This window comes from Ctenocephalides felis, unplaced genomic scaffold (assembly GCF_003426905.1).
Source record: "Ctenocephalides felis isolate EL2017-DRISC unplaced genomic scaffold, ASM342690v1 CF-g0.4_SCAFFOLD_03571, whole genome shotgun sequence".
Taxonomy (NCBI): domain Eukaryota; kingdom Metazoa; phylum Arthropoda; class Insecta; order Siphonaptera; family Pulicidae; genus Ctenocephalides; species Ctenocephalides felis.
Window position 1 is genome coordinate 58,994,131 of NW_020539725.1, and position 27,739 is coordinate 59,021,869.

The 27,739-nt window shown below is 30.2% G+C and overlaps 3 protein-coding genes and 1 pseudogene across 3 annotated transcripts in view; 1 reads left to right on the top strand and 3 right to left on the bottom strand.

Annotated features, from left to right (window-relative positions):
* Positions 1–9,144: 9,144 nt before the first annotated feature.
* LOC113384549 (CD2 antigen cytoplasmic tail-binding protein 2 homolog) overlaps positions 9,145–27,739 on the bottom strand; it is a 23,633-nt gene continuing 5,038 nt past the window's right edge. The window contains exon 5 of the mRNA XM_026622282.1: positions 9,145–9,635. Coding sequence (XP_026478067.1) covers positions 9,145–9,635 — 491 coding nt within the window. The remainder of the gene's footprint in view (positions 9,636–27,739) is intronic.
* On the bottom strand, positions 15,026–16,879 carry LOC113384548 (annotated as a pseudogene).
* LOC113384550 (zinc finger protein 236-like) lies at positions 19,216–23,113 on the top strand. The gene is made up of 2 exons (XM_026622284.1): positions 19,216–19,446; positions 22,279–23,113. The coding sequence occupies exons 1-2, from the start codon at positions 19,315–19,317 to the stop codon at positions 23,005–23,007; spliced, it is 861 nt and encodes a 286-aa protein (XP_026478069.1). The 5' UTR covers positions 19,216–19,314; the 3' UTR covers positions 23,008–23,113.
* LOC113384551 (multiple coagulation factor deficiency protein 2-like) lies at positions 25,136–27,733 on the bottom strand. Its single transcript, XM_026622285.1, has 4 exons — positions 27,718–27,733; positions 27,561–27,676; positions 25,417–25,565; positions 25,136–25,341 (listed from the first exon to the last, which is right to left on the bottom strand). Exons 2-4 carry the CDS (start codon positions 27,647–27,649, stop codon positions 25,148–25,150), a joined length of 432 nt encoding a protein of 143 aa, XP_026478070.1. The 5' UTR covers positions 27,650–27,676; positions 27,718–27,733; the 3' UTR covers positions 25,136–25,147.

Sequence of the window (27,739 nt, forward strand, 5' to 3'; positions counted from 1 at the left end):
TAAATGCTGCAATCATTGTTGAATTACAAAGTTAAAATTATTTATTTAATGTATATAATGGAGCTTTAAAACTTTAGCCAGAATTAAAATTAAAATCTGAATTATTTTCAATATATAAAAAAAATCAAAAAAAAAATTTTTAGATCATTTTTTCTCAAAACCAATTGTTTCGTCAACACAAGCAGAAACTTTTTTGAATAATTCAAATCGGAGGCTTAGTTCTGAAAAAACTGCAATTTTTTGCACATTTTGCTCGGTATCTTCGAAACGGTTGGACCTGCCTTTGTCAAAAACTAATCAGCACATCTCCCTATTAATAGAAATCGAATGTTTTTTGAACCATTGAAATCGGTTGATCAGAGCGCCCGAAAACGTGTACGAAAAATTGTATCCATACATACATACAGACACACACACATCCATTTTTTCTGAGGTATGCCAAAATGTTCACAAACATTCAAAACGTGAAGAAATGTAAAAGTTTTCAATCTGGATTTTTGGACGATTGCAATAACTTACCCTACGGGATTTTAATTAATAATATGTTATTGCTGGGATATTTTTTTATTTTCATTATTTGCATTATTTTGATAATAAAATGCCTACTGATAATAATTGATACTTTTTTCCAACAAATACAATTATTTTTTCCCTTTTCCATACTTTTTCTAATTTTTGTTCTAAATTATTTTAACATTTTTTTACTTTATATATTTTATCATTACAATTATTTTCATATTATATTTTTTTTGATACTGCTCTAAATTATTATTTTCCAAATATGGGACTCAAATAAAAATTGCATAACGGATATTTAAAGGATTTTTTTTACCATAAGAAGGATCTCAAGATCTACAAGCCTTAATTAAACAATTTGAATTTCAAAACATTTTTTTTCTTCAAGTTATTGTATTAGATAATACTAATGTTAGGTGTTAGCTAACACTAATGTTTAATAGTTGTATTTTTACTGTAATTAATTCAATTAAGATAGTTTATTTTCTGTAATTATTAAATTTAATCCTGTATCCGTAATATAAATAAATAAATATAAATATAAATATGTAATGAGACTTAGTTTTAGGAGACAATCAGCCAAATCCGTTTCTTTCGCATAAAAACGCGAAATTTTGGATCAGCGTTTTCGCGCTATACCCTCAATCGATTTTAAAAAACTTAAAAACCGTTTGAGATAACATAGTAAAATATTAAAGGCCTTCGATAAACTGTTGGATCATCAAAATTGAGTGATTCCAATGATAATATGATCCATCTATATCTATGAAGAACAGTCAAGAGTGCGACATGACTTCTCGTATATGTCGATTCGACGTCACGCTGTTTTGTTTTTATTGTCGACGACGCCGTCGACTTGATTGTGATTAAAATGAATAAAAAAACGAACGGGGGGCCCCCTTGGTGCAATGCAATAAACCGCAGACACTTCTTGTTTATTACACCACGTACGATACGAGGGGGCACCCGAAATGATCTCGAAGAGTCTATCGCAGATTACACTCCGTCACTGATGATAAAAGTAACTAGTGGTGTATGGTGTGAAAGTTGAGACAATTGAGACCAATTGTCGGGTTTTTGCGAAAGCTGAAATTATCAAAATCGTAGAATAATGAAATAATTATTAACTTCCCGTAGGGTAAGTTATAGTAATCGCAAAAAAATCGAAAATGAAATTTTTTATATATCTTTACGTTTCAGAGGTTTCTGAATATTTTGGTATACCTCAGAAAAAATGGATGTGTGTGTGTGTTTTGTATGTCCGCATTTTTTCGTCCACGTTTTCGGGCGCACGGATCAACCGATTTGAATGGTTTAAAAAACATTCAATCCCTATTCATAGAGAGACGTGCTGATTAGTTTTTGGCAAAGGCAGGCCCAGCCGTTTAGAAGAAACGGAGCAAAGAGTGCAGAAAATACAAATCGAGTTTTTGAGAGAACGGAGCATCGGATTTGAATGATCCAGAAAACATTCAGTTCGTAATGACGGGGAGAAGTGGTGATTAATTTTTGGCAAAGGCAAGTCCAGCGGTTTCGGAGATACAGAGCTAAATGTTAAAAAAATGGCAATTTTTGAGAGAACTAAGCGTCCGATTTAATTGATTCAACGAACTTTCTGCTTGTTTCAACAAAATAATTGCTTTTTGGCACAGTCTAAGCGCCACTCTAGTACAAATGTTTACCCAAATGCGTTTAGACTGTTTATGCACTGAGGCAGTTTTCCAATTTTGTGAAAACTATTGAAAAATGTGAAAATGCCGCCAAGCTAAGCACAGTGTAAGTAAAAATGTCGCACAGAATTATTTGCAAATGCGTTTGGACTGTGACTATACGGGAGCACTTCAATTTAATTTTGTGCAAATTAAGCAACTATTTTTTTGAAATTGAATTCGAAATAAAATGACGATCGTTAATGTTATGGAGATAAATTGATTTAATCAAGATTTTGTCAAAAGTGGTTCCTTATCTCAGATGGTTTTTCCAAGTGTGTCGCAAAGACACTTTAAATAAAACAAAATAAAGACGAGTCGAAAAAAAAAAACAAGTAAAATAATCACGAGTTCATTTTGCGTATGAAAAATGACAAGTTTATTTCTCCTTCAAAGAGAAGTTTACGAGGCGAGGTGTCCTTTGAGGTTGAGGTTGAAAACTCCTTTTTCTTCACGGAACATAAAATTTGAAAAATCGTTGTGTGGTCTTTGTAAATGACGAACAGACAGACAGATTAATAATAGTTTAATTTTTGAATCATTATACTTTTGTACTTATCTTTCATAAGTACTTAGATTTCTTAAAATCGCGATTAAAGAAAACGTACCCTAAAGCAGTCAAATTTCTAGAATCCATCAAACTTCTTATATTGATTACATTATACAGATTTTAGTAAACTTTATCTAGTTTTTAGAAGTGTACACAAATTAAAATGACCTGAATGTTAATAGTCCAGTCATTTGGTGCAAAAAAAGGCTGTTGCCGGTACAGTACTCCGGGAATTCTGAAAATTGGTAATCTTAAAGATTTCGAGGTGCTCTTTACGAAAATCAACTTTGCCACCTCAAATTTGAACGGCAAGTTGCCGCCATATTGGTAATATGGCGTCAAAAAACAGCTTTTTAAAAATATCTTTTTTCTGGCTGATCGTACGATAAAAGTATCTATGTACGAATTACACTAGATAAAATTTCCTACAATTCTTTAGAAAACCGTTTTTTTGTAAAAATGATAGTTTGAGAGTACGGCCGCCTCAAAGTCTTTGCTGCTTTGCCGTAGTATCAAATCTGTCCATATATGACAGCACTTTGAATTTGACCATATTCTTTCTAATAAATAAATATTTTCAATGTTAAGTTAAGCGAATAAGATTTCGAAATAAAATAATTCAAATATTTTTCTGTTTTTTGCTGATTTTTTAACACTTCATGCTACTTACTTATAGCTACTTTGCCATTGCCATTGCCTAAAAAATTAGCAAAAAAACAGAAAAATATTTGAATTATTTTATTTCTAGATCTTATTCGCTTAATTTAGCATTGAAAATATTTATTTATTAGAAAGAATGTAATCAAGTTCAAAGTGCGGTCATATATGGACAGATTTGATACTACGGCGAGAGCAGCAAAGACTTTGAGGCGGCCGTACTCTCAAACTATCGATTTTACAAAAAAACGGTTTTCTAAAGAATTGTAGGAAATTTTATCTAGTGTAATTCGTACATAGATACTTTTATCGTACGATCAGCCAGAAAAAAGATATTTTTAAAAAGCTGTTTTTTGACGCCATATTACCAATATGGCGGCAACTTGCCGTTCAAATTTGAGGTGGCAAAGTTGATTTTCGTAAAGAGCACCTCAAAATCTATAAGATAACCAATTTTCAGAATTCCCGGAGTACTGTACCGGCAAAACGACCAAATGACTGGACTATAATTAAAAGTTATTTGAAGAAAAGTAAAAAAAATGTCCTAAACCCATACATTGCAAGTTACGGAAATACTAAAGTCCAATCACATTTCAACTACGATTTTTTCAGAATTTCAATATCCAAAAGTATGAAAAACTTTTTGCTACATTTTAGTAAATTTTATCAAGTTTTTATTTATGTAAACGAATAATATTAGATTAGAATAGATTTTTTCAAAATTTTAATATCATAGTGCATGAACCAGTTTTTACTACATTTTAGAAAATTTTATCTAATATTAGCGTATACAAATTAATTTGTCCGAGTACAAAATTCAGAGTTATTTGAGAAAAACTAAAAAAATGCAATTTATGGAATATCAATTACATAATTCAAGTAGGCACTTCAGTTACAAATTATTCAAAACTTCAATATCGAAGTGTATAAAAAAGCTCTCATTAGATTTTAGTAAATTTTATCTAGTTTCGGCTAATGCAAACGAAATATAATGCCCGCAATAGAAATTTAAATTTTAAAAGAAATTTACTAAATCGATATACTGTTAAATATCAAAATGCTAAAATACTAAAATAAACTTGAAAGAAAATTTTAAGTGCCAATTTTTATTTCAAAGCACTTCTAATTTTTTTTTATCGTCATTTTGGTCATTTAGATCAAATCCTTTATCAGATAAATTTAAACTACATATATAATTTCATTTTTATTAAGTCAATTTTCTTGATTAAAGTATTATTTATAGTAAAATTGTCCGGAAAATAGTCGTAATGAGTAGGTTTAATTCTATTATTATTGAAATGAAATGAAATCGTATCGATGAAATTATAATATGATGATGAATTCGGGGTCGTTATGACCTCAAAAGGGTATAATTTGTGGTGTAATTTCGGTTTTATTGCCGATTCTCGAATATATTAAATATATTTAATGACATGGACGAGAGAAATGTTTTCGTCGGCGAAGAAAAATATACCACGGGGGGATATTTATAAAATTATATATAAATATAAATAAATAAATATATAATATATATATATATATATATATATCTTGATAGTTTGTGTTTCTCGCTTCACAATTATGCATTTCATAACTTTTAGTCAAATTAGTTTTCAAATCCTTTAGTTATACATAATTTTTTCTAAAAAAATGTTTTTCTCTAATATGTTATTAAGTTTAATTTTTTAAAAATAAATTTTTGTTGAGTGTTTTTGTCCTGTGGTGTGTATAATGTTTCTCTATGCTATAATAATCTATATTGTTGTTCATATTAGTTAATAAAATTTTCAAATTGTTGTAGTTGCTGAATGATGACACGCATCTTGTGTCGAAACGCATAAATAAAAGTTTTTATACTTTATACCTTTTTTATTTCGAAGAATGGGCTGCTAGTTACTTTGAAATATATATATATATATATATATATATATATATATATATATATATATATATATATACATATATATATAAATTGAGTCCTACATTATTTACTCAAACTGCAAATATGACAACACTTGACTGTACCAATGTATTTCCTATAATTTGTAAATTTATCGATGTCTTTAAATATGTTTTTAGTGTAAAAGTTTTCCTATATATTATTCCTGGAACGCATTCCAATAATAATATATTTATTATTCATGTGTGTTTTCTTAGAGAGAGAATGTATTTATATTGACGACGACTTCGACGACGATGTGTAATCGAAGGCTGAATCGATTTCAGAAAAATTAAAATAATTATAGACACTAAACTATTTATACACAAACACACACACACACACATATATATATACATTAGGGTGGTCCTTAATATGGTCATTTTCAAATTTCCTTGCTCCCAGGGGCTCAAATGGTTCCCAATTGATAAAAAAAACAACTCTCTGCAAGTTTTAGCTCCTAATATTAACTTTAAGATATTCCGCAATTCAACCAAAGTGTTTTATAGGAATAAAATGAGTAAAATTCCATTTGTTTTTATAGAATTTTGTAACTGAGCGACAAGTGAATCAAAATTTTGAAAACACCATTGTATTTGCTTATTTTGATCATAAATAAAAAGCACAATAAAAATTTGATATCTACATATATATAAAAGTAAGTCGGGTTTTCCTTCCTGACGAAATAACTCCAGAAATTCGTTGGAAAGGTCTCGGGCTCCGCAAGGTTAATAGCCAAGAAAATTAGTGGTGCATGGCATCGTGCCTTAATGCAATTTGCAGGAACTTCACGCATCGAAATTAAAAATTCGAGTAACAACATTAGTGAGAATTATCAGAATTATGCTTGGTTAAGTCAACGAGCAATTCTTGCCGCAAACAATAATGATGTACACGCACTGAATTTTACCATTCAATCAAAAATTGCTGGCGATTTGGTGACATACCAATGATTCCGACTGGTCATCCGTTTGACTTTAAACGATTGCAATATCCAGTTCGCCTTGCGTTCGCAATAGCAAGTCGCAAGACCAATCGCTTAGTGTTTGCGGGATAAATTTCAAATAGATTATTTAAAATAATCATTGTTTTTCACATGGGCAGTTATACGTTGCCTGTTCACGAATTGGAAAACCATCCGCTTTGTTTGTGTTAACGTCAGACCAAAAAACAAAAAATGTGGTTTACCAAAGAGCACTTCAATGAAACGGATAATTTGCGGATTCACTTTCATTTACTTAGAGAAGTTCAACTAAAAAACACTTCATTTTTGTAATCGAAATAAATTCATTACTGTTGTGTAAAAAAATTAAATTTTTCTTTTTCAAATATAAAACAAACAAAAAAATTGTTCGTCTTTCTCACGAAACCATCTGGTGGCGAAACGGAGTTCGTCGGGTATGCTAGTATCTTATAAAATATGAAATCTTAAGATTTTTAAGTTATTTTGAACTTGAAATTTTAAGATAAGAGAAAATTCAAGAAAAAAAAATGAATTATTCAACTTTTTTGTTCAACAAAATGAGATTAAGATACTAGAATACAATAAATTAGGATACTTTTTTCTAAAATGACGCGCAGTTGAATCATTTACCTGCCAATAAAAGTCTCGTCAACATCGGTCCAGCGGTTTGGGAGAACTTTGGGATAACTTGACCCATATTATATTGGACCAATTAAGAACTGCTGTGTCTTCTATTATTCCAACAAAGACTGCTGAGCCTTCTATTATTATTTCGATTATCTAAATAAAATTCTATTAAAACACCGACATCTGCTGAACTTGATATTAATACACCAACTACTGATAGGCCTTCTATAGATTCAACAAATATTGCTAGATTTCTATTCATCCATCAATGACTGCTGGGCTTCATATTAATTCACCAAACGACTGATGGACTTATTGATTCAGCAAAGACTGCCAGGCCTTATGTTGATCTAGCAAGGATTGCTAATATAAATTATAAAAGAATCATATAATTCGACAGGGGATTACAATATATAACAAAATATATATAATATACAATATATACCAAAAAACACTTAAAATTTTATTTTGAGACTTTTATTGGTATAGTGAGTTTATTTAATTCTTTAATTTAATTATTTTGTGAAATAAATACAATATTTTGATAGTGATCTTCGCAACTTACTTGTTTTTATTTCTGAAAGATCTAATATTTAGTTATTGTGTTTGAAAAGCTTCTTAGTTCCGCCTTCTACAAAATGTATGTGACGATTTAATGATATAATGATATGTTGCATGATATATATAATTTAAAATCTGTTTTAAAAATTGTCTTCTCTCAATTTACTACTCCAATTTTTACTCGCACATCGCATATGGAATCGAATTTTGGGAGTTCTCGTCATCTCTTAACTGCATTTTCAAACTTCAAAACAGAGCTTTGAGAACAATTTTTTCTATTAGTTCTTTATCTTCTTGTAAAAACATTTTTCGTCAACATAGTATCCTTACCATTCCCAGTATATTGTTGCTCATTACTGTATCGTTTATAAAAAATAATCCCAAACGTTTCAATTTATCTTCAATGTCGAATTCTCATTACAAGACAAGAAACTTAACAATTAAAGTACCAGTATTTAAACTTGCAACGTCTTTTAACTCAATTGATGGATTTGGAAATCAACTTTTTAACTTACTACCACTTCACATACGAAAATTAAATAATCATAAATTCCATAATATTATAGTAAAATTTTTAAAATCTCAATATTTCTATGATATTTCAGAAATTGTTAATTTTGATATTAAACAATATTTTGCTAACCAATTATAATATAGCAATCACCTGCCTCTCATTCATGTCATCTTTTCCCTAAATTTTATTATTTAATAAATTTTACTAACCCTTTCTATAAAAAATATCTTTTATTCAAATTCATTTATTAGTATATTTCTTTTTTTTGAACTGCGCTTCTTCCTTTTTGCAGATCTACATTAGAATAACATTGACGCACTGGATTGATTCAAGTCTATTTTCTATCAGCAACTGCCGACTATGTATTTATTATTCTTGATCTTCTAACGATGCCCAAATCAGAGATATTAAATTGTGCATCTTATTCTAAAACATGCATTCATTATCTAAAATGTTTCAGTTGGTCTCAACTGAATATATCTAATTTTTCTTTTCATTCCAGACATGGGATGAACTCGGACCGCGTCACCTGCGGTTTGATGATCTCCATTGTATATATATATATATATATATATATATTATATATATATATATATATATATATATATATTTGTTTGTTCATATTTTAGCTTATGTACGCGTTAAATGATTTCGATTATTTAAATAAAATTACTATTACAACGGGTCTGCCAGTCAAGGCAGCATAATGTAATTATTTTCCATTAAACCAGAAAAATTGTACTTTCAAATAAAAAAAGAAATTTGAGCATATTTTCAGCAGTTTTTTATAGCATTTCCAGAAAAAATGCATCTGGCAGGCACACCCTGTGATATTTTTCAAAAATTTCAAAACCTTTCGTTTTGAGCTGAGTTAGATTCATAAAGAGTAAGTAAAAACAGCTAAAATTCCACCAGCAAATTTACGAGGTTTTATGTTGGAGAAAATCGGAAGAATAAGCAAAAATCATGGACAATTGTCCAGGACTGAATGGAAAACAGCTATTGGACTTTTATAACTCTATTAATATTACTTATATATTATAAATATTTAAAAATATTTACTAATTATTATATGATTTTTTTACAAACTAATCTATTGTAAAATTCTCACAAATACAATTCAAAATCGATCCTATTCGATGTATGAAACTCTCCCTCGCTACCAACTTTTCTGACCCAGACACCCGTCTTGAAATACCCGTTACTGACCCACTCCTGCATTTGCTCGGTGGAATGGGGCCCATGAACCTGGTCGGCGTCCGAGGTGCCCCACTTGAATTCCCACATGAGTCCTTTACCATCGTCGATGGGATTTGCCTCCTCCTCCACATTCGACGACATTTTAGCCTTTTCCTTCTCGTCGAAGTCGTCGGCGTACATGTCGAGCTCGGTGGATGCAGTTGGCCTCTTGTTCTGCTCCTTGCCGATTTGCTGCTGAATTTGCTCGTACGTTTGCTGATAAATGTCCATGTCGCCCATTTTGGTGAGGACCTCGTTGGCCAGCGATGTCAGATTTGTGACCAGTTCAGCATTCGGATCCACAATGCCCAGTTTTTTGTTTTTCCATCGTTGGGCTGACGATATTTTTGAAGATTTACCTAAAAATGTAATAAGTTAGGAACAAAACGCATAGTAGAAATAAACTACTGGTGTATGGCATCGTGCCTTAAGGCAAATTGCTGGAACTTCCCGTACCGTAATGAAATATTCGAGAAACGTTTACAAATATATTATTGCAAATACTACACAACTTTCATTATTTTTGCTATCTTGTTATATCTGAGCAAATCAAATGTAAATCATAAATCAATTCAGTTCAATCTCCATAACATTAACAATTTCAAAAAAAAAAAATAGCTGCCTAATTTGCACAAAATTGTAAAAGTGCTCCTGTATAGTCACAGTCTATTGGGCATTTGCAAATAATTCTGTGCGGCATTTTCTCTTATACTGTGCTTAGCTTGGCGGCATTTTCACATATTTCAATAGTTTTCACAAAATTGGAAAGTGCTCCATTACATAAACTGTCTAAACGCACTTGGGTAAACATTTGCACCAGAGTGGCGCTTAGACTGTGCTTAGCCTGAGTAACTTTTTAAATTTTTAATCCAAAATTACAAAAATATTTCTTGGAAATAAAAAAAAAGTAATATTTTTTTATTCTCTAAAGCAATTATTTTGTCAATACAAGCAGAAAGTTTTTTAGATCATTCAAATCGAACTCTTAGTTCACTCAACTCAAAAACTGCCATTTTTTGCACATTTAGCTCTGTTTCTTCAAAATAGCGGGACCTGTCATTGCCAAAAACTAATCACCTCTTCTCCCAATCATTACAAATTGAATGTTTTTTAAATCATTGAAATCCGATACTCCGTTCTCTCAAAAACTCGATTTCTATTTTCTACTCTCTTTGCTCTTTATCTCCGTAACTGCTGGACCTGCCTTTGCCAAAAACTAATCAGCACATCTCCCTATCAATAGGAAATGAATGTTTTTGAACCATTCAAATCGGTTGATCGGTGCACCCGAAAGCGTGGGCACACACACATCCATTTAATTTCTGGGGTATGTCTTAAAAATGTTCAGAAACCTTCAAAACGTCGAGAAATGCAAAAATTCTTATTTTCGATTTTCGGTCCATTACTATAACTACCCTACGGGTTAATAATGTAAATAAGTTCTCTAAAAACCTTTTAAATTACCTAAAAATATTGTAAATTAACAAAAAATATTACAAAAATAATGTAAAATTTAAGAAAAAAATCGGGGAAAAATTTGCGAAAAAAAAAATGAGAACTAGTTAGTATTAGTATTTTGCCTTGAGACAAGTTACATGAACATCCCAAAGTGTGTAAATAATCGACTTAATCAATTAAAAATAAATTCATTTATAAGTCATTAAAGGTATTCCGAGTGGATTTAATACACATAATTGAAAACAAACAAACACGTTAACTCTAAGAGCAAATTTTCAAAAATCAACACTTTTTATAATTGAACCAGTTTCCGTAGGACTTAATGGTTTACTATGTTCAAGACTAAGTACACTATCGTTATACCAACTAAATCATCTAATTTCATTTTTTAAACGTAAAAAAAAACTACTCATTTCTCAAACTTTGAGGAATTTTTAAAATTAAACTACTTGTCATAAGACCGTTCATATCAGTTATCTAAAACTGATATAAATCATCTAAAAATTTTATATATTGTCTAAAAGTGTTGTAAATCATTAAAAATTTAAATTGATGAATTCCAGCATCTTTTTATAAGATTCAATCAAATCGAAGGAAGAATTAGGTTCATCGTCATCATCGCTCTCCTCTTTTATTTTTGCTTTACCATCTGTCGTTTCTTTAATCTAAATGATAGATTATTATTGATGAAAAAATACATATTTCTAAGATGCAAGTTTTTATATTAGATGTATGAATTAAATAAGAAAAAAATATTAATGTATACAATATTAAAAAAGTAAAAATATTAATAAGTAATTTATTATTTCTTAGAAAAATGTGAAAGTAGTATGTGATAGTTTAACTTGTAAGAGTAAAGTTTAAATAATTATCAAAAAAAATATTTCTATTAATTCTAGAATGTTGCAAATTTATTATATTGTAGTTAAATGTGTTCTTTATGATAACAAATACTAAAACTGATGTACTTTCTCACAAAACTTTGAAAAAATTATAATTATAAAAGAAGGTATATTTGTGAACTAATTTTTGATTATTAATTTCTAAACTATGTCAGATATTTTGGTTACTTTTTTTATATTTCAACCGATTTTTTAAAAAAATTGTTCAAATGTGTATATATTATTACACACCATTAAAAAGTAGATAAAATTATCTATAAATCTGTATGTATTAATCTGTATGTAGTAATTTAAGTGGTTTGGAACAAAATTGTATTGAAAAAAATGTTAAATCTTGGAATTGAATACTAAGCCACTTGTTTAAACTAACAAGTCAAATTTCCTGGTGCATTTTTTCATATTGCAATCAATTTTTTTTTAAATTTGATAAAAGCATCTATAAATCTGTGTATAACAATTTAGATCGTTTGGAACAATTTTCTTAAAAATAATCTTTATGCAAGTTTGTATATAGTTCTAGAGTGTATAATTATTATAAAATATATAATTTACCTTAACCCAATCAATATTATCGAGCCAGTGATCTTTAAGATCTGCGTCGGCATCTTTTTTCCAATGGTAGTGTCCTTGGTTATCGAAATGGCCCTCTTGAAGTTCTTCTTTCATATTGAAAGGCGTAATTTGAACCTACAAAAGAAGTAAATTAGTTATTTGGAACTATATTTATTTTACTAAACTTATAATAAAAATATCTATTGTGCCATTTATGTGTATACCGAATTGTTGTAGAACACATTAAAAACAAAGTACTAAATAATTCAATATTGTACAAATTAACAGAATATGCAATTCAGTTCCCATTCCCAACTTAAGGCTCTAAATATAACAAATAAATGCACCTTTAATTGACTTCCCACAATAGTACGGTTAGGGTAAAATTTATCGCATCTGTATGCTTCACAATTAAATTATTATAACTATGATTTATTACTACAATTACCTCTCCTTCTTTAAATATTTCACAATCCTCCTCGCCTTCAATCTCATGATTGTCCATATGATCAAAATCATCTTCACTGTCATCTTCATCAGAATCCAACGAGTGTTTATTCTCATTCAATATAACTTGTTGCTTCTTATTACTAAAATTCTGCAAGAGCTCCCCATCTTCTATCATCACATCATTTAGTTTACGTTTTGTAGACATTTTAAAGAAACTAGAACGAAATTTGTGTGAAATAAGGTTAGGATATAAAATGTATAAACATTGATATAAGTTGTAATAGAATAAAAGTGTAAATACCTTTATTTGATTGTTTGTGAGTAATATTTGTTGTATATGTTTGGTGTATAAAACTATACTGTATAAAAATATATTTTATTTAATTTAATAAGCACAAACACGCTCCGACACTTTGTTTGACGTTTTTGTGTTAATGGCGCAATTAGTGTTGCCAGGTGATAACATACCAAATGTTTAATTTTAATTTATTTTTATGCTATATGTATATTATAATTAATGTTGCACCTGATTAATTAACAGAATACTTAATAATTACATTATTTATTATGAAATAATGTAAAAGTGAATCGGCGTTTAATTTTTTGCAATTTCACTAAGCTCAAAATGGCGCCAAATTTAAATACCAAATTTAGTTATAATTTTAATACTTTGTTATTCATTTTTGCTTTGCGACGGAGTTATAAAACTCTTGAAGCATGTTTAACTTATAAACCTAAATTAATCAAATACAATTCACACTTTGTAAAATCACCATACAAAGTTCTCACCATTTGTATGGTGAGTTTCTTTACAATTGTTTATTTTATGGTTGTTTTTCATATATACTTTTCATATACATTGGTTTTACTTATTTTTGTTTGTAATTATGTATTTTTAACTTCCCGTAGGGCAAGTTATAGTAATCGCAAAAAAATCGAAAATGAAAATTTTTATATATCTTTACGTTTCAGAGGTTTCTGAACATTTTTGGCATACCTTAGAAAAAATGGATGTATGTGTGTGTGTGTGTGTGTGTGTGTGTGTATGTATGTATGTATGTGCGTGTGTGTATGTATGTGCGGATACAAATTTTCGTCGACGATTTCGGGAACACGGATCAACCGATTTGAATAATTCAAAAAACATTCGATTCGTATTAATAAGGAGACGTGCTGATTAGTTTTTGGCGAAAGCAGGTCTAGCCGTTCCAAAGATACGGGGCAAAAAGTGCCGAAAACGGTAACTCAGTTTTTAAGAGAACGGAGCGTCCGATTTGAATAATTCAAAAAACATTTTACTTGTATTGACAAGATAAATAATTGATCAAATTTTCATGAAGGCAGGTCTAACGGTTTCGGAGATCTGATGAAAAAAGTAAAAAAAAATACCATTTGGCGGTCAAAAATGATCATTAGACATATGCACATCAAATTATCAGATATTTTTTATAGAGATTTTAACAATAAGTATACATTTTGTTAACATTCCTATGGGTTCTGTACCAATGTTTACGCGTTAGACGGCGACGCGGCGCTTACGCGCTTTGATATTTCGTCTTTATGCAGTTAAAGCAGTACGATTGCTTTGAAAAAAAGTTTAGATCTTCCAAAATATGTCAAAATAAAATAAAACATTTTTTTTTTAAAAAAAAAAATATTTTAAAAAAAAAATTTTTTTTTTCAAAAAAAGTAATTTTTTGTCCAATATATAGTTTCTCAAAAATCTTATTTTTTCGAAATAAATTTTTTTCAAAAATCTTAATCGTTTTTAAAAAAAAAAATTTTAGTACGGGAAGTTCCAGCAATTTGCCTTAAGGCACGATGCCTCAATTGCCTTAAGACAGAATTCCACTTACAGCTAGTTTATATTGTTTTAATCTGTAACCCTGAATTATTTAATTGTAGCACTGAAGATGGGTCAAATCAAGACCCGAAAAATATGTTCTCTAAATAAAAACATTTTTCAATAAAACTGTTTTTTAATTACTGGATGGATGCCCAAGAAACAATTTTATCATATATATATATATATGAGTGAGTTCTTGAGGGCGATACATCAAACAAAGAATTGTTTTTAATTGTGTTAATTTCTTTGTTTGATGTATCGCCCTCAAGAACTCACTCACATATTTCAACATCAAAATTAACTACTAAATCATATATATATATATATATATATATATATATATATATATATATATATATATATGTATAATTATCATTGAAAAGCAGATATAACTGTCTATAAATCGGTATTTATAATAATAATAATAAAATTAATATTATTGATTTAAATAATGATTTAAACAATCAAAATAATGATTTCATTAATATTATTATTTATATCTGTAAAATAACATTAAAAAATAGTTTTTCATTTGCTCAAATACATTTAATAATAAATTAATACATATACAAGTTTGTACAAAATGGCAATAACGAGTATTTAAATAAAATTTAAAACCATGCAACATTTACATCAAGCCCAATTTAATTTAGCTCGATAAAACATTCAGAAGCCCGTAGAAGTCCCTTCTTCTCAGACTTAAATACGAATAATAAACTTTCAACTTAAACAACAACCATTGTCTCGATATAAAAACCTGCAATTTTCTATACTTTGTCGAAGCCTTGTCAAATTCTTCTTTATGCACAGCATTGATACAACATTTAGACATCGTCATAAATGATAACATGTTGGATCCTGTTTGTAATGTGTATTCGATACCTCTGAGTAAGTCGTTGGTTTTAAAAATCAGCAACATTTGTCTGTTGACTTTTTGTAGTACATCAGAAATTTGTGGAAGTACATTTGGTAATTGTTTTTGAAACTGATCCTTCTCCTTTTGCGAATGTGAGACTTTATCTATACCTGATAAAACAGATTCCCAAGGTCTGCCGGTTATCATGCAAGCAAACAAACCGTACAGATTACCCACGATGCCTAAATTAATACTGTGATGCCTCATTGCAGTACGATCCACTTTCAAAATGCTCAACCAGAGTTGGGAGTACTCGTATCTGAAGTCATTCGATAACTCAGCATACAAACCATGGTCTAACAAAACCAGGTTGACGTGCTTGCCATGTTTTTGAACCAAGATGTTACCGGGGTGTGGATCACTGTGGACGAAACCATTAATAAAAATCATTTCAGAATATAAACGACCCAGTTTGTTTGTGATTTCCAAAGGATTCATTTTGTTTTGCTGGATGTACTCTAAATCATTTACTTGACCGCCTTCTACAAAGTCCATTGTCAGCACTCGGGGTGTCGTTAAGTCCCAATGTATTTTAGGTATCTTCAACCAAGTTTTGTCTTTAAACATTTCACTGATTTTTTCAGCATTTTTGCCTTCGGCATTAAAATCAAGTTCTTTAGGGATGTTTTTTTTGGTTTCATCGACAAGCCATTGGAATTTAAAATCAGGGAATACCAATGAGACTATTTTAACAAGCAGTTCCATAGTTTTCATATCGACTAGAGAGTTTCCACGGACGTATCTGTGTTGGACCTTAACAGCAACTGTAGTGCCATCGTGTAAAGTTGCTTTGTGGACTTGTGCCAACGATGCTGTGCCCAAGGGTTCTTCATCAAAACTAGAAAAGATTTCACTGGGGTCTTTTTTAAACTCTTCTTTCAACACTTTGTATACATCGGTTATAGAATGTTTGGGGGCATGACTGTGCAGGACTTTCATCGTATTGACATACTCTTTGGGTAACAGGTAGTCGAGGGCTCCTATGTGTTGCCCGACTTTAATATACACACCTTTGTTTAAACAACAAAGTTGTAGCAATTTATCTGCACCCATTTGGTGCACCTGGCTCTTCAGATCCTTGTACTCTTGTGACTCCTTATCTAGACCATGGTTTTTCAATCTGGACTTGTACATAAGCCCTATGGAAAAGACTGTACTTGTGGCACGACCTAACCTAACAATACCGACTGAATCCAAATCGCCATCGTTTGCTCTAAAACTTGCAGCTGTAAAAATGGCACTACCACCAATGACACCAAAACCGAGGAGCCTCCTAACAGACCACATAATTATACAAAAATATAACTTTTACTACAGTCACTACTATTTTTGTCACATAATTGCACAATAATAATTATCTAGCTTTTATTTTTATTTGTTACTACTACGTTTCCTCACCAACATCTTTTTCACGTTTTTCGTTAATTCTAACTACAAAACTAACAAATAAATAATTGTAAATAGAAATGTGTCGTCTGCTGTCAACTTGACATCATTATGAACGACGTTTTTTTAAAAGAAGTGAAACGTCAAAAAGTGGGCCACGTGTACACAGTAGTACGAGAGGCAACGACACAAATGGAATGAACAAAAAGTAGAAAACCTTTGATACTTTTTTATTTTTATAGATAATAAATTTTTTATATTGTAAAATTTGTACAACAAAACAGTAGAATTTACTTATTTATTTAATTTTTTTTGCTGACAATAATTATGTTCTTTTAATCCTTTATTAACATTCCTTTCAGTTTGGACTACTTTTTTTATATAATATTGAAATTTTTGTATTATAATTTACTATGATTACATTTTTATATTAGAGAATGCAAATGATTCATTTATTGATTTTTCGTGTTTTATTTACTGCTCTAAATAATAAATATAAATATTCAAACACATAGTAGTAAACAATTGAATTGAAAAATATTTTACATATTTAATTATAAAATTATAAAATTAAAAAATCGGAAATAACATAATAAAATAATAAATATAAATACAAAAGTGATCAATATGTAACTAATTTTTCATTTATTTGTTTCTTGGATTATTCATTTATTTATTTATTTGTGAGTTTATTTACAAATCAAAGTTTAATCAGGTCGCACAATTGACTAATATTTATCTATTTAGCAAAATTTTAAATAAATTTGCTTATTTATAAACTAATTAAATTTTCAATAATTGACTTCTTTATTTATTTTTTATTTGTTTAATTACTAACTCTATTCAATTAACTACTTATTAATTCATACATATATCATTTTAATCTTGCATTATTAAATTTATTAAATTTAACTGGTGAACGGTATTTACTGCTTTACTTTTGGTTTTTAATTATTTTTTATTTATTTATTCTCTACGTGTTGATTTGTTTTTGCATATTTATTTATTCATTATTTCATTCATTTTTATTTATTTATATAAAAAATAAATAATAAATCATATATATGTTTTATCTAGTGTCCTTGTCTCCCGTCCCAACATTAAATCACAGCCTTGGTTATGATTTCACTTTTTGAATTGAAATTTCTTTGGAATTTCTTATATCAGACGATAAAAAAACCCACATTGAAGAAAAAAAGTTGCAATTATATAATTCAGCAATCTTACATTCGATTATTCATACAATGTATCAATCTATTGTATGAAATCATACAAAGGCAAGAATATCGAATTAAAAATTCATATTTTGAGTAAAACACTTTAGTTAGTTGTATGATATAAATATATCAGTATGTATTTTTTATGTAAATTGCTTTACATTTGTTTAAATATGCTTGTCCTATTTTTTTTTTTTGTATATATTATAAATTATAAACCATCGCAGATAATATATGAATATAAATTTAAATATTTATTTTATATTAAAAATGTTATAGTTAATATTAGATTTTTGTTGAAACATATTTTCGAAATGTGCATTTGCATTCCCAAATATTTGAAACAAAGAGCAATAATTTACCTAACAATTTATTATGTACGATTCGACACTGTATGTGTGTCATCATTCAGCACGTTAAACAAGTTCTAAGAAAGGTTTCATAAAATATAAAAACAAATACAAGATTACTAGAAGATATAACAAATAAAAACCAGGAAAAAACGCATTTAAATATATTCTTTTATGAAAAAAACTAGCCAATTTTCTAAAATAGCAAACTAAAAGTTAAATAATAAAATTATGAAGTAAACCATAGCCAAGCAAAACCAACCAAATAAAGGGGTTCACAAATGTAATTTCAAGATCGAATTCTTAGAAATGCTAGCCGGTTAGAAAAGTGTTAAATAAAAATGGCAAAAAACAAACAAAAATGAAATGGACGCCCCCTTGTAAACGTGAGGCTCTTAGGGCGGTTTGACCAAAAATTACAAAATATCTATAGGGATAAAGAGGGGCCTAGTAAGATATCACGCGTGCTTATTTTTTACATAAATATTTTAATTTTTTTAAAAAAATATCATGATTTTTTCTCTTGATGTTTGTTGGGGGAGGAGGAGTTAATTTTAAATATTACCACGTATCACCAAAAGAAAGGGGGGATTAATCGACGCCCCTCAACCAGATATTGAGATTTTTTTTAAATAATTGATTATAATATCGCAGATACAGTGTCAAAACGTACATAATAAATAGCTAATTACTTATTGCCCTATATATATACACAAACATATACATTGATGAAATAACAATTTTTCTAATTCACCTTTTCAAATATCCCGCCCATCATCCAATGAGTCTATTACTCTGGCAACACTATTCATCTGTCCGCCATCTTTCAATTCGCGAATCTGTCACTTCAGTATTTGTTTACTGAAAAATGTCGAACGTTTCGCACGTATCGCACAAATAATAAATAAATAGACAGAAATCTAAGTTTTTAGTGCGTTTGCGTAATTAATTCAATATAATAATGACATGTCAAGAAAACATGGACGTGTGTCGTGTTTGTCTTAAAAACAGCGAGAAATTCACGAATATATTTCGAACGAAAATAAACTCAGTTCTTGTTGCCGAAATTGTGTCGATTTGTTCGTCTTCATATGTAAGTAGAAAAAGATAAGGAATAAGGGATAATGGATTTATGAATACTGTATACACTCGTGTATATATGTGGTATATTTTAGTATAATACATTTTGTAATTGTCCTTTCCACTTTTATTAAGGCAAATATAAAACATGAAAAATTATCAGCTTACAATCAATATCCAAAACTTGGACACCGAAAACTACCCTGCTTCCTTAGTTAAACTTTTTACAGTATTTGCCTTTTATATTGCTAAATTTACCCGATTTAATTCTAGCAACTATTTTCTAACCAAATTTATATCTTGAGTACTTATTTTTCATTCGACGGATTGGATAAAATTACATTAATATGTTTGAACAAGAGCCTAATAATAACATTCATTATTATTGCTGCTTATGTTATGAATAAATAACATAAACAAATAATATTGATAAGCAATTCTCACAAGTAGATCTCATGTTACATTTCATATGCATTTTGCAAAATAAGTGAGTCATATTTCAGATAAATAAACAAGTGAGTGCACTCAATTGTTTATTAAATATTCTTGAACTCCATTTCCTTTCATATCAATATTTAAATTATATGAGCTCTGATTTAATCACAATTGTTTAAAATAAATTATTATTAGTTGTAAGTAGCACTTTGTCAGAAAACCAGTTATATAAATAAAGATTTATAAAATCTTTAGATCAATATGATTTCCAATTAAGTTTCAAGTTGTCCTGGCATAGCCTAAGAAGGCCTAAGTTGATCTAAGTAGCAATAAGAAGACAAAAAAGCAACGAGTTGTCCTAAGATGCTTTACGATATCCTATAATGTTAGGACATGTGTCAAATTATTCTAAGGTGTCCTAAGATCTTCAAAGTTGTTCTATATGGTTTTATGATGTTCTAAGAAGGACTAAGTAAAACCATAATAACCTGAAAATGTATCAGAATATCCAAAGTTGTTCCGAGATGTCCCATGAAGGCCTAAGTTGTCTACAGGTGTCTTAAGAAGTCCATAAATGTCCTTAGATGCTCCAAGATGTTCTATAATGTTAGGACACTACTCTAATTTGTCCTGACATGACCTAAATTATCCTAAGAGACCTAAGTTGTTCTGAAATGTCCTATGAAGGCCAAAGTTGTCTACTCTAATATACCTCATAATGTCCTAAGTAGTTCAAAGTTCTTCTTAGTTGTTCTAAGATGTTTTAAGAAGGCCTGAGTTATCTCGAGATGTCATAAAATGTTGTAAGTATCCTACCCTGCCATGAGATATCTAAAGTTGCCTTAAAATAATCCACAATAGCTTAATATTCGAAGCATACCTATCTTCTGAGTCAACGAACAAAAAATTAGGACCAAATCTAATAAGTTCAATTTTTAATAACACTGCCTTCTCACCTAAATCTATATCCTTTTCCAAATTTTTATCTGCTTCTTCTCTTTGTTTTCCGTCTACTAATACTAACATTAAAGTGGCAGAAACTTATGCATTAAAATTGCACCGAGCAATGGACATAATTACAGTTTTAGATGGCTCAGATAACCAAAAGTTATCTTCATTTATTAATTTCCTAACTTATGTTTTTGAGAGTACTGATCCGAAGGATCACATGGCTCTCATAAAATATATTTTATTCACAAAATTAGAGGGGAAAGCTCTTCAAGCTACCCAATACAAATCTATAAGTTCACTTAGTTGTCCTTAGATGCTCCAAGATCTTCCATAATGTTAGGACATTGTTTTAAGTTGTCTTAAAGTTGTTATAAGATTTCCTAAGATGCCTAATTTGTCCTGAAATGTTCTAAATTGCCCAAAATGTACTAAGATGTCCTGGAAAGATATAAGTTGTTCTAGATGTCCTGATATCTCCTGAATCTAATGATGGTGCAAGAAATTCTAATATGTTCTAAGATGCTCCTAAATTGCTCTGAAATGTTCCAAGTTGTCCTAAGATGATACACAAGTTCTGTCTCAAGTTATCCTGATATCTTCTGAAATATTCTAACAATAAGATGGTCTCAGAAATTCTAATTAGTTCTAAGATGCTCTACGAAGTTCTAATTTTTCATGTGATGCCCCATATCATCCTAAGTTGTCTCCAATTGTTCTGGCATTTCCTGAAATATTTTAAGATGTTCTGGTATGTCCCAAGCTGTGCTGAATTTTCCTGATATCTTCTGAACTATTCGAAGTGATCCTAAAATGTTCCAAGTTGTCCTAAGATAGAACAAGTTCTGTCTCAAATTATCCTGATACCTTTTGAAATATTCTAACAATAAGATAGTCAAAGAAATTTTAATATGTTCTAAGATGCTCTAAAAAGTCCTATAAGAAGCTCCATAACACCTTCAGTTGTCACCAATTGTTCTGCGAGATTTCCTGAAATTATATAAGATGTCTTGATTTGCCCTATGTTGTCTTAAGATTTCATAATATGTCTTAAATTGTCCTAAGAATTCCCAAGATACCCATATGTTGTTGTAAGTCCTTCTAAGTTGTTTTAAGATTTCCTAAGATGCCTAATTTGTCCTGAAATGTTCCAGGTTGTTCTAAAATGCCCATAATGTACTAAGATGTCACAAGTTGAACCAAGTTATCCTGATATCTCCTGAAATACTCCAAGATGTCCTAGAATGCTTTGATATGTCCCAAGTTGTCCTGATATCTGCTGAATTATCTGTTGTCCTAAGATGAATCAAGTTGTCCTGATGTTAATTAGGCGTTTTACATTCTCTTAAATTACCATAAGTTGTCCTACAGTGCTTACTAAGTTGCTCCAAAATGTTGGGGACAAACCTTTTCCTTCTCCATTTTCACATGAAATTCTATTACCATCGTTTTCCTTTTCCAGATCTGGGAAGAAGATGGCATGCCCAGCTCAGTCTGCCCCGCATGCTTGCACAAACTAGAAGGCTACTGGGAGCTCAGGAACTGCATAAAAGCCTCCGAAAACATCCTGCGAAGCAACATGCAGCCCCAAGTTCAAAGCACAGTCGACCAGTCAAAGTTTGCACAAGACTTCAACCAAGAAGCAGTCTCTTGTGTTGGTCTGACAGCCGAGCAGGGCAAAAAAATAGCAGAGAGCATCACAATCAAAATAGAACCAGATTGTTTTAAGTCTATGCTGATGAACGAGGACAAGACAACTGTGCGGACAACCATAGACTTCCAAGACTGTTTAGATAAATTGACAAGAGAGTCCGGTGTGTTAAACGAAGATGTTGAAGAGCTGGTGAATGCCAACAAAATATTAACCAATGTTATAGATATCGACGACCCCAAAGACCAACAACAGACTGATCAATGTGATAGATTAAAGTCGCTTAAGCGTCCTTTGAGTAATTTAGTGGTTTGTGATAAATGTGAAGCCGAATTTGAGACTTTAGAGTTGCTCGATATGCACTACAAATGCAAACACATGAAAATCAAGTGTAAGAGCTGCAAGAAGTCGTTTTCGCCCGATAAAATGAAGGTCCACAATGAGACCGTGCACACCGGTTCAAAGATGTTCAAATGCCAAATTTGTAATAGTTATATTTCTTTGAAGTATTACGATATGCACATGGCTGTACATTCTTGAGAAAAGGGCTTACAATTATCAACAACATCACTACAGTAAAAATTTAATTCAAAATTATTTTGTGTTAATAAAATGAATAAAATCTCATGTAGCAAATGAATTGATAACGCTGAGATAGTTTTAAGAAATTGACTTTAATTGTACTTTAATAAAAATTTAAATAAAGAGATTTCTTTCATAAATTCATTTGTTCATTTATTCACATTCTCAGTCATTTATTAAATAAGATTAACGTTTAAATGATGGGATTTCAGATAAAATGAAAAATGGGTTACATTAGAGTGGTACTTGAAATTGAATTGACTAGTGGTGTATGGCATCGTGCCTTAAGGCAAATTGCTGGAACTTCCCGAACCGTAATGAAATATTCGAGAAATTTCAAACGTTTTCAAATATATTATTACAAATACTGTAACTTTCATTATTTTTGCTATCTTGTTATATCTCAAATGCAAATCAAAGAACATTAATAATCGTCATTTCATTTGGAATTCAATTTAAAAAAAAAAATAGTTGCCTAATTTACACAAAATTGAAAATGTGCCATAGTCACAGTCTAAACGCATTTGCAAATAATTCTGTGCGACATTTTCACTTATACTGTGCTTGGCTTGGCGGCGTTTTCACTTTTTTTTTATAGTTTTCACAAAATTGGAAAAGTGCTACAATACATAGACAGTCTAAACGCACTTGGGTAACGCATTTGTACCAGAGTGGCGCTTAGACTGTGCTTAGCCTGGGTAATTTTTTGAATTTTTAATCCAAAATTACAAAAATATTTTTGGAAAAAAAAATTAGAAACCGTTTTTTTCTAAAAGCAATTATTTTGTTGAAACAAGCAGAAAGTTCTTTAAATCATTCAAATCGGACGCTTAGTTCTCTCAAAAACTGCAATTTTTTTAACATTTAGCTCTGTATCTCCCAAACCGCTGGGCCTACCTTTGCCAAAAACTAATAATCACTTTCCCCGTCATTACAAACTGAATGTTTTTTGGATCATACAAACCGGATGATCCGTTTTCTCAAAAACTCGATTTCCATTTTCTGCACTCTTTGCTCTATATCTCCGTAACGGCTGAACCTGCCTTAGCCAAAAACTTATCAGCACATCTCCCTATTAATAGGAATCGAATGTTTTTTAAATCATTCAAATCGGTTAATCCGTGCACCCGAAAACTTATACACATACAAAACACACACATCCATTTAGTTTATGAAGTATGCCAGTAAAATGTTCAGAAACCTTCAAAACGTCGAGAAATGTAAAAATTTTCAATTTCGATTTTCGGCCCATTACAATAACTTACCCTACGGGAAGTTAAAAATGTGTTAGGGTTGAACAACCTTTAATAATAATAAATTGAATTTTAAAGTGAAATTTGAATTTTTTCTTCAAGCTCAAAAATCTGAACTAAAATTATTTACAAAATATTCAATGACTGATGACTTGAAAAAATGATCGAGTTGCCAAAATGGCTATAAAAAAATAAGGGTTGGCGATAAAAAAGTAAAAATTTGGGTTATATGAATTTTTTAATGCCACATTATAAAAAAATAAAAACAAAAAAAAATCATCTAAAAATTACAAAAAAAGAATTGAGGGAAAACGACCCTTATCACTTAGGGGTGTAAAAAATAGATAGTTACCAATTCTCAGGCCTACTGACTGAATACGCATATATAATTTGATAAAAATCGGTAAAGCCGTTTCGGAGGAGTACGAGAACGAATTTTAAGACACGATATATTATTATATATAAGATATATATATATATATATATATATATATATATATATATATATATATCTTTCAATTAAAAACTGAAACATGCAAAGACTTAAGTTTATTAAACATACACTTCATATAAATATTTTTTATAAATTATGTACATCAAGCATAAAAACATGTCAGTCCAAAAAAAAAAAACAAAATACTCTCTCATACTAAACTATGGTATAAAAAATTTGTTCGCCCTTTGTATTATAAACCTATAAATGCATTAATAAATTTTGTTCCCTCCATAAATATATATATGTACAATTACGTAAACTCACAGTACGTGTTCATTAATAAATTAGTTATAAAAAAAGAACATTACCTCCCACAACTAAATTTTGTCCCTGTCTATTTTATTATTAATTAGTTTCCTTTAGCAGCCTTCGATTGAGCCCTCACAAACTCAGGGTAGTCGATGTAACCGTCTTTACTGGCATCGTCCATCGATAGAATTGGATCAATCAGTGACACCAGTTCATCGTCTGAGAAGATTTTTTCCTCGGCATGAGGAGCGTGGCCTCCTCCTTGGGTGTTGTGGGCCTCTTTGCTGCCTTGTTCTAAAAAATGATAATAGACAATGTAATGGTAATAGGTGGTTAGTTTATAGGTGGTGATACGATTAATATTCTTACCGTGCCAATGGATGAGGGATTTAATTAGTTCACAGCCATCGAGTTTGTTGTTGTTGTCTGCATCGTGCATTTTGAAATAGTGGAATTGTAGTTCTTGTTCGGACATTTTGCTTGTGTCGATTGGTAGTTCCAAATGTTCAGCTATATGTCTGAAAAGAAAAAGCAAGTTGGGTTAAATTCATTCTGAAGTAAAACTTCTTTATGCGCGACATGGGTGTAAATCCGTACAAATGCAACGGAAATCGTTACGCCAAGCTGAAGTGAGAGTCATTTGCTCTCAATGATATGATTTTTTGGGGACTTTATACGTGCGTACGTCACCGTATTTGAACTTCCATATAAAGACTTCAATTTGTTAGAAATGCACGAAAATTATTTCCAAAACTCTTTTTTTTAAGTGAAACTTCTAAGGACTTTTCAATAAGTGCACTATGGAAGAAATATGAAAACAACCATGCCAGAATGCTTGAAAATTTTCTAAAGAGTCTGAAAATGTTCCAGAGAGCTTGAAAAAGTTCTTGAGAGTCTGAAAATGTTGTAGAAGGCTTAAAATTTTTGTAGACAATATGAAAATGTTGAAGAAGAAAGCTTAAAGTCGGTATAGACAGCCTAAAAATATTGTAGAAAGTCTGAAAATGTTCTCAAGAGCCTGAAAATGTTGTACAGGACTTAAAAATGTTGTGCAAGGGTTAAAATGTTGTACAAGACCTAAAAATGTTCTAGAGAGCCTGAAAATGTTGAGAAAGATCTGAAAATGTTCTAGAAAATTTTAAAATATTACAGGAAGTTTAAAAATGTTCTAGAAAATTTTAAATTATTCCAGAGTGTCTGAAAATATTCTCAAGAGTCTGAAGATGTTGTAGAAGGCTTAAAAATTTTGTAGACAGTATGAAAATGTTGTAGAAGGTCTAAAAATGTTCTAAAAATCTTTAAATTTTTTCTAAAGAGTCTAAAAAATGTTCCAGATAATCTAAAAATGTTGTAAAAGGTCTAAAAATGTTCCAGAATATCTAACAATGTTGTAGAAGGTCTAAAAATATTGTACAGGGCTTAAAAATTGTTGTACAGGGCTTAACAATGTTGTACAGGGCTTAAGAATGTTGTACAAGACTTAACAATATTGTACAGGGCTTAAAAATGTTGTACAAGACTTAAAAATGTTATACAAGACTTAAAAATGTTGTACAGGGTTTAAAAATGTTGTACAGGGCTTAAAAATGTTGTACAGGGCTTAAAAATGTTATAAAGGTTTAAAAATATTGTACACGTAGAAGATCTAAAAATGTTCCAGGAAGTCTAAAAATGTTTCAGAAAGTCTAAAAATGTTTCAAAGAGTCTACAAATGTTTCAGAGGGTCCAAAAATGATTCAGAGGGTCTAAAAATAATTCAGAGGGTTTAAAAATGTTCCAGGAAGTCTAAAAAAGTTTCAGAAAGTCTGAGAAAGTTTTAGAAAGTATAAAAATGTTACAAAAAGTCTACAAATGATTCAGAGGGTCTAAAAATGATTCAGAGGGTCTAAAAATGATTCAGAGGGTCTAAAAATTTTCCAGGAAGTCTAAAAATGTTTTCAGAGGGTCTAAAAATGATTCAAAGGGTCTAAAAATTTTCCAGGAAGTTTAAAAATGTTTCAGAGAGTCTAAAAAATGATTCAGAGGGTCTAAAAATGATTCAGAGGGTCTAAAAAATGTTTCAGAGGGTCTAAAAATGTTTCAGGAAGTCTAAAAATGATTCAGAGGGTCTAAAAATGTTCCAGGAAGTCTAAAAATTTTCCAGAAAGTCTAAAAATGTTCCAGAAAGACCAAAAATGTTCCAGAACATCTGCAAATGTTATAGAAGGCCTAAAAATGTTCCAGAGAGTCTAAAAATATTTCTAGAAATGATTTTGAGTCAAAAAATGTTCCAGAAAGTCTAAAAATACTCCAGAAAGCCTAAAAATGTTCCAGAAAGACTAAAAATGTTCCAGAAAGTCTGCAGATGTTATAGAAGGCCTAAAAATGTTCCAGAGAGTCTAAAAATATTTCTAGAATGATTTTGAGTCAAAAAATGTTCTCAAAAAGTCTAAAAATGTTTCAGAGAGTCTAAAAATATTCTAAATCATCTAAAAAGTTGCAAATTGTCTCAAAATATTTTAATTTCCACTTACTCTTTTTCTTGTGCAATATTAGCGGCATTCAAAATCTGTTGCGACCTTTGAGGATGCCCTTGGTGATGTTGTTGCTGTTGATGTTGCATCGGCACTTGCTGAGGCTGAACAGGAACCTAAATCACAAAAACATAAAATTAATTATGTTTGTTACTACCTGTTGATGTTGCACGGGCACT

Excerpts from the sequence above, each read along its gene's own strand:
- LOC113384550 (XM_026622284.1), top strand. The coding sequence starts at position 19,315 with ATGACATGTCAAGAAAACATGGACGTGTGTCGTGTTTGTCTTAAAAAC. Across the intron at positions 19,447-22,278 it reads CGATTTGTTCGTCTTCATAT|ATCTGGGAAGAAGATGGCAT; the intron begins GTAAGTAGAAAA and ends TTCCTTTTCCAG.
- LOC113384551 (XM_026622285.1), bottom strand. The coding sequence starts at position 27,649 with ATGCAACATCAACAGCAACAACATCACCAAGGGCATCCTCAAAGGTCG. Across the intron at positions 25,566-27,560 it reads AATATTGCACAAGAAAAAGA|ACATATAGCTGAACATTTGG; the intron begins GTAAGTGGAAAT and ends TTTTCTTTTCAG. Across the intron at positions 25,342-25,416 it reads ATCCCTCATCCATTGGCACG|AACAAGGCAGCAAAGAGGCC; the intron begins GTAAGAATATTA and ends ATCATTTTTTAG.